This window comes from Zeus faber, assembly GCF_960531495.2.
Source record: "Zeus faber genome assembly, chromosome: 17".
NCBI classification, from domain to species: Eukaryota; Metazoa; Chordata; class Actinopteri; order Zeiformes; family Zeidae; genus Zeus; species Zeus faber.
The window spans coordinates 22,813,161-22,820,660 of record NC_137204.1 but is presented as its reverse complement, the minus strand read 5'-3'; the positions used below and the strand labels follow the sequence as shown (position 1 = coordinate 22,820,660).

General features: G+C 51.5%; 1 protein-coding gene across 1 annotated transcript in view; it reads right to left on the bottom strand.

Moving 5' to 3' along the window:
• trabd2a (TraB domain containing 2A) overlaps nt 1–7,500 on the bottom strand; it is a gene marked incomplete at both ends in the record, with an annotated part of 81,365 nt that overhangs the window by 48,068 nt on the left and 25,797 nt on the right. The window contains 2 exons of the mRNA XM_080017686.1: nt 102–276; nt 1,111–1,257. Of these exons, the coding sequence (XP_079873812.1) occupies nt 102–276; nt 1,111–1,257 (322 nt within the window). The remainder of the gene's footprint in view (nt 1–101; nt 277–1,110; nt 1,258–7,500) is intronic.

Below are 7,500 nucleotides of genomic sequence, written 5' to 3'. Positions count from 1 at the left end.
GTTCGCTGTCTGTTCTCTTTGTTTGTTTTGCCCATTACTCTGTCGACTCGTTCGTCTGTGTGTTTGCCCGCGCCCTCTCTCTTCCCAGAAAACCCCCGCACCTGCCCCGAAGGCGAAGAAGAAGCTGTTGTCGGGGTGCTCCTCCAGCAGCGCCTTCACCCTCCGCCCCATCCGCTCGTTCCGCTTGTAGATCAGCTCCTGGCGGAAGTAGCTGTCGATCTCCTGCGCCGTCACCTGCTCGCTGGGCGGCAGCGTCACGTTGTTGAAGTTGGGGACCTGGGTGGGGGCACGGGGGGGGGGTGGGTGAGGGGGGTGGGGGAGAGGGCGACGAGAGAGGGGAGAGACGGGTGAGAGCGGCAGGGGTGTCTGTTGTACGTTGGTGTAGTTGAAGTGGGTGGGGTTTATCGATTGGGGCGCTCTTTGCACTGCGCTTTATAAAGGACGTTTTAAACCCTTGGACATATTAGAAATCTAGGTATTTGCAGCACAACGGCCGCGAGGGGCCCCCAGGGGCCGCCGGGGGGGGCGCATTCAGATGCGTTGTCAGATTCGGCGTAAAGTCGGCTTTAGAGCAGTTTCATGCGGACGGAAAGAGAGGCAGGGTGGAAGGACGGGAAGAGAGGGAGAGGGGACGGCGACTTCTGGGGCGAGGACAGAGAGGCGCAGAGGTGGAGGGATTAGGGAGAGAAAGACAAGGGAGGAGGAGGACGAGGGACCCGGTCGGGAGGTAGGGTTAGCAGTGGAGAGACGGGTGGATGTCGAAGGACACTTTTCAGACGGGAGAAATCAGAGAGCGCGAGAGTGAGGAGAGTGCAGGAAACGTGGAAGAGCATTGAGGAGGAGGGAGGAGGGAGGTGTCCGGCGGTGGTGGAGGGCTCAGAGGTCAAGCCAAAAGTTTGGGGGGTTGTGTCGCAAGGACAAGAGGTCAAACTGAATCTCGGCTTATTAACTAGCGCGGAAGTTACTCGAGGTGGGAAGCGTTGGGGAACTTTCACTGAACGGCAATGGAAACGTCCATCGGCATAACGTGGAGCGGAAGCCGGAACGGAAGACGGCAGAATGGTTTCGGGGAAAACAAACGAGGGAGGGGGGCGCGGACGCCAGGCCCACCTGCGAGGTGTCGTGGTTGAAGATGATGGAGTTGAGGTCCCCGCAGTTGTAGTGCTTGATGAGGTCCTCGGTGGTGTAGGGAACCTGGAGGCTCCCGGCCCTCAACGACTCCTGCTGCAGGAGGGTCTGGTTCAGAGCAAAGATCACCTGCAAGCCAACGAGGACAATATAATTATAATAACCACTGGGTAAATAATATGAATAAAAAAATAAAAAATAAAAAATTATAATATATAGAATAGATAGATAGATAGATAGATAATGGCTTATATGGCTGTAAAAGACTGAGATGCATGAAATATATTGCATAATATTAATTATAATAATAATAATAATTATAATAATAATTATTATTATTATTGTTTTTATTATTGTTATTGTTGTAATGATATAGCACATTTCATTCATTAAAATCATAAGAAAGGGATGAAAGAAAAAAAACAATTGCATGGAAAGTTGATAAAAGATGAATTTTTGTACATCCAGATTACACAAGATGTGGAGGGACCTATGTTAAATACACAAAAACACACACACACACACACACACACACACACACACACACACACACACACACACACACATTCACACACACACACACACACACACACACACACACACACACACACACTAATGTATCTAACTTATTTGCAGAGAAAAATCCACCAGAGCGCAGTTACGCCTTCGCATTTGTAACTAATTTAAACGGCGCGGAAGTAAGATTTGCCAGACTCTTGGTGAGCAACAGGAATTCGGGGCCAACCTTTGGAGAATAGAACAGCGTTAGAAACATTTTGGGCTTGGCCCTGTTCCTGACAAGCTCCCCCCCGCCCCCCGCCCCACTCAGCCCCATGGCCCCTCGGCCCCGCAGCGCAGCGCTGGGTGCAGTGCGAGCGTGAAATCAGCCAGTGTTTGGAGAGCGGAGCCCGGAGAGCCGGCCGCCTCTGATCACGCTGCTGAGGCACACACTCTCACGTGCTCACAACACACACACACACACACACACACACACACACACACACACACACACACACACACACACACACACACACACACGCATGTGCACACACACACACACACACGGAGGTCAAACGCACATGTATACACACACATGCATGCACACACACAGATACACACACACACACACACTCCACACACACTCCATTAAAGTGTGGAGCTATTTTTTGTGCTTTTGAGCTTTTTTTTTTTCCTCTATTTTGAGAGTTGTAGAACCGTGTAGGTAGAATACCAATGCTTCACCAGGGTTAATGTACGGAGGCAAGGACGTGCGTAAGTACTGAGATTTCAGTAAACGCACAAGCACCCGGCATATCCTGCACACGACAGACAAATGAAGTTAAAGTTGAAAGTACTACATTGACATTTCTACTTAGGTAAAAGCAAATAAGTAATTGCTCTGAAACGTCCTGAAATTATAAAAAGTAAAAGTGCATTTCGTATCCAGCGCCCTGATCGATCAGTAATACTTCATAAAGTACCAATGAAACTTTTTGTTTTCTGCAGACGATGCTCGTGCAGATCAAGTGGACAGTGACAATACATAAGTAACGTGACCGTGTTGGAAATGTAGTGCACATATGGAGTGCACATATCTGCTCGAAGGCTGTGAAATAAAAGTCGCGAGAGAGTCGGCCCAAAGCGGAGTCGTGAGCACAGGCGCTCGAAAAAGTGAAGAAGCAAACGCACCCGCGCTCCGTTACTCTCCACCCGCTGCGTACCCTCGACCTTCGAGCCGCCGTTTGGCGAGGCACGCGCGTGTTTCCGCACGAATGTTCCCGTGTGCGTGCGCGACACACACACACACACACACACACAGGGCTTACGTGAATTCCGTATTGATATGCATGCCCGCACGACGACCAGCAAAAGAAAAAAAACAAAAACAAAAACAAAAGAATGAAAAACCCGAACCCGGCCTCGTTTCATGTGCTTGTTTTTTTCCCCTAAGGTGCACTGATGACACTTTTCCCTTTGGACGGGTCCATTGTGGGAGCGCCGGTGGAGCCGGGGAGAGGAGAGGAGAGGGAGGAGGAGGAGGAGGAGGAGGAGGGCGGCAGAGTGGAGCAGATGCCGTCTTGTCAGGCCACAAAGAACCCACCCCGCCCCCTCCCCTCCACCCACCCCCACCCCTCCTCCTCCTCCGCTTCTCCCCTCTTCTCCCTCAAGCTTTCATCGGCCGCGCATCAAAGTGGCGTTCTGCATATGAAAAGGCCTCCGTCTTTATGCCGCGCAAATTAGCCTATCGCCTCCCCTTTCCCGCCCCGACCGCACAAAAACACCCCTCACATCTGTGCGTGAAGGAAGGCCCTCATCCTCAGGGGTCTCCCCCATTTTCTCCACTCTCACCCCCCCCCCTCTCTCTGCACTCGGCTAGCGGTGCTTTTCAGCCTCCTAAATTATGACTGTGTGTGTGTGTGTGTGTGTGTGTGTGTGTGTGTGTGTGTGTGTGTGTGTGTGTGTGTGTGTGTGTGTGTGTGTGTGGGTGTGTGTGTGGGGCGGGGGGCAAGGAAAGAAGGGGAAGAGAGAGGGACGGGGGGGAGGGAGGGAGGCTAAGGATCAGACGCAGAAGGGGGGAATAAGAAAACAAGAGAAAAGAGAGAGGCTTGCGCTTCGAGAGGCCCGGCGCTCCTCTCCTCTGAAAACGAGCCGCAACGTAAAAGGAAGGATGGATGGAGAGTTGAGGATGGACGGGGGCGGGTTGGGGTGGAGTGGGCGGAGGGTCCGCGGACGCACCAGAAAGAGGGGGGAGTGAGCAGCTGAACGAAGGACACTTTTCCCCTGTGATCCCCCCTCTTCCCCCCGCCGTGTCCGTGGGGCTGCGGGTCAGCGGGTGCATTTTCCCACTCGGCTCCTTTCATCAGCGCTGGTTCTTCTTCTTGTTCTCCGCTACCGCTGCTGCCGCTAGCCTACCCGCCCTCCCTCTAGCGCACACACACACACACACACACACACACACACACACACTAACACACTAACACACACACCGCTAGCTGATATCAAAGCGGGCAGAGCCAATGAAAGTCAATAATTGTCCTTTGTGATGGAAATGCACCCGCTTCTTGAGATGGAGTGGGGCTGGTGTGTGTGTGTGTGTGTGTGTGTGTGTGTGTGTGTGTGTGTGTGTGTGTGTGTGTGTGTGCTCATGTGTGTTTGTGTGCGGCTGTGTGTTCATGTGTGCGCGTGTGTGCGTGTGCATGTGTGCACATGTGATTGTGTGTGTGTTTGCGTGTGTGTGTGTGTGTCTGTGTGTGTGTGTGTGTGTGCGTGTGTGTGCGCGCGCGTGTGTTGGTGTGTGTGTGTGTGTGTGTGTGTGTGTGTGTGTGTGCGTGTGTGTGTGTGTGTGTCTGCGTGTGAATGTGCGCGTGCGTAACCGAGCAAACATCATCACAGTTGGATTCCCAGATGTGGAGTTTTGGAGTGTTGGGCGGCTCTTAAGTGTGTTTGCTTAGCTTAGTGTTTGCAAGGGAAGTGGCGTGCATGCTTAGGGGAGTATTTGCTCACAGTGGTTTCAGTATTTGCATTCGGAAAATGTTGAATTTTAATAAAGATCCACACTCCGGCGCATGCTTCTCCAGCAAATTCATGAAAATTGTAATTTTCTTTGAGGGATATGTGGCGCAAAAAAAAAAAAAAAAAAAAAAGAGAGGGGGGTTTTATTTTGGACCGTGCGAGATCTGAGGTGTACGGGAGCAGAAAGCTGTGAAAAGGTACAAAGGAAAAGGGAAAAACAACGGACGGTCTGTCGCGGTTTCAGCCGACGTCTCCCAAACCCGGGGTTGGCTCCGGTACAGTGCTGACTTGACGGGAGAGCCATCGCAAATGGCTGAATATACACCATTCACTCTCAGAGCGCGTTTTCGAAGCCAAAACGCGGGGCTGTTTTGGTTGCCGCCGTGTTGCCGGCGCTCGCACACCAGATGGGAAATGGAAACCAGAGGCCGTGCGGCGGGGACGGGCGGGCGGCAGAGCGCCCGCGGAGACCCGCACAACCCTCCGCTGCGCATCATCAAATAACACGGGGCATGACACAGTGTTCCAAGAAGCAAAAACATCGGGGGGTGGGGGGGAATGTCGGGGGGCCACCAGCAGGAGCGAGGGGGCAAACCGGAGGGACAGCCAAAGGGTTTTCGGCACCCACTCCGGTGGAGGGAGGAAGGTTCCCAACTTGACCCGGGAGCAGACACCGGAACGGAACCCCCATTTTCGGGGCGGGCGCTTTTCCGCCAGAGAAGGGGGTTTTTCCACTGGAGGTCCCGCTCCGGCGGTCGTGCCGAGCGGTGCCGTCCCAAGTGCGTCTTTCCTTTTGCCGTCGCTCCGCTCGACGCCGTCCGCTCTTGTTTTTGCGTCTCTCAAAATGACCTACGTTGATACAAAAACAGATGCGGAAGGAGGGTGCGGGGTGCAGCTTCCGGCACCACCGTGTGTGTGTTTTTTTTTTTTTTTGCATCTTTCGACAGAAATGTCAATGTGGTATTTCTTCCACCGTTGCAAGCAATTATAAATAAAGTTAGCTGTTCGGTAGACTGTCCACTTTGCCTCACTTTGCCTCACTTTTATATATATTTTTTTAATCGTACACTATTTCTTATATCACCTCCGTGTTATGCGTCGTCTCCCGTCTTTGGATTGTCTTATGCTGCGTCTTGGTCCGTTTCGCTCAACTGCGTACAAGGAATTGTCGAAAAGGAACGTCGATAAAAATGTCTCAGAATTACCGACAGGAGGGAGGCACGAGCGAGACGTCCCGTGAAGCCATCGGGACTGTTGAAATTCCACGCGACCACAAGAACCAATTGCGAAGAACCGCGAAACAAGCAGGAGCCCGACGCGACCGCCGCTGTTTGACTGTGACAGCGGTGCTTAACACATTTTTGAATCCCTTGTATAAATGTTTAGAGTGCGCCGGGTCCCAGAAGCCCCGTGTCTCCGGCAGCCCATCCATCTCTCTCTCTCTCTCTCTCTCTCTCTCGCTCGCTCGCTCGCTGCATGTGAGGTCTTCTCACCCCATGAATCCACGGCGGCACTTCGACGTGAAGCGCGTCGCCGCGATCGCGGATTTAATGGGTTTTTGGGCCGACGGAGCGGCGGTGATGCCGCGATAACACAAAACCCACCTGTCGATGCCGCAGACTTTTGCATGGTGATTTATTCACACACGCAAGCACACACACATACACACACACACACACACACACACGCGCACACACACACATACACACACGCACACACACATACACACAATAAACGTATATACATGTACAGACACGCTTTCACCGATGCACGAGCCCACACACACACACACACACACACACACACACAAACACACACACAGAAACCTACACGTGCTCATGTACATACATGCATAGACAGAAGAATCAATCATCGGTTTTTTTTTCCGACAAGGAATTTCTTCTTGTGAGGTTTGGTGCACTTCAGCGCCGACCATAAGCGTTTAAAAAAAAAACAAAAAAAAACAAAAAAAACAAAAACCTTAAAAGTCCGGGAAAAAAAGGAGAATGAAAAAATAAATACAAATCGTAACCATTAATAAAATGTCAAAACAGACACACGCATGCACATAAACACAAACACGCGCACACACACAAACACACACCTGAATATAATAGATATGTTAGTACAAGCACAGACACGTGAACAAATACACAAAAACGCACACACACACAATCACGTATGCACACACACACACACACACACACACACACACACACACAGATATGTCTACACAAACATAACTGTATGCACATAAACAGATGCTTACACAAAAACACACACAAATATGCGGATATACACACACACACACACACACACACACACACACACACACACACACACACACAAACAGTTCGAGACAAGACTTCTTCCAGATTCTGTGTTTCCTCCCGACTGAATGATGTTATCAGTGAAACAATACACACACACACACACACACACACACACACACACACACACACACACACACACAAAACACTACTTACAGTACACACACACCAGAGACAGAGCAAAGAGCGAGGGCGAGAAGTCAAAACCCTAAATCTTTTGGCATCGACGGGGAAGTCAACAATGAAAACAATGAAAGAAAAGCCAGAAATAAAACCACACCAGAGGCAGGATGTCTTCCCTTCCAACTGATAGCATCCCAGGGAGGAAGCGGAGGCAGAGAGATAGATGACGGCAGATAGAGGGAGAGGTGGAGGGGTAGCGGGGTGGAGGGGTGGAGGGGCGGAGGGAGATACTGTGTTTCCTCGCGTCTGATGTTATCGGGTGATATCGCAGGCCGCGCAGCAGGGCCCCGAAACGAGGCGAGGCCCCCCCCCCCCCCCCCCGAAACGAGGCGAGGCAGGTGGGCGG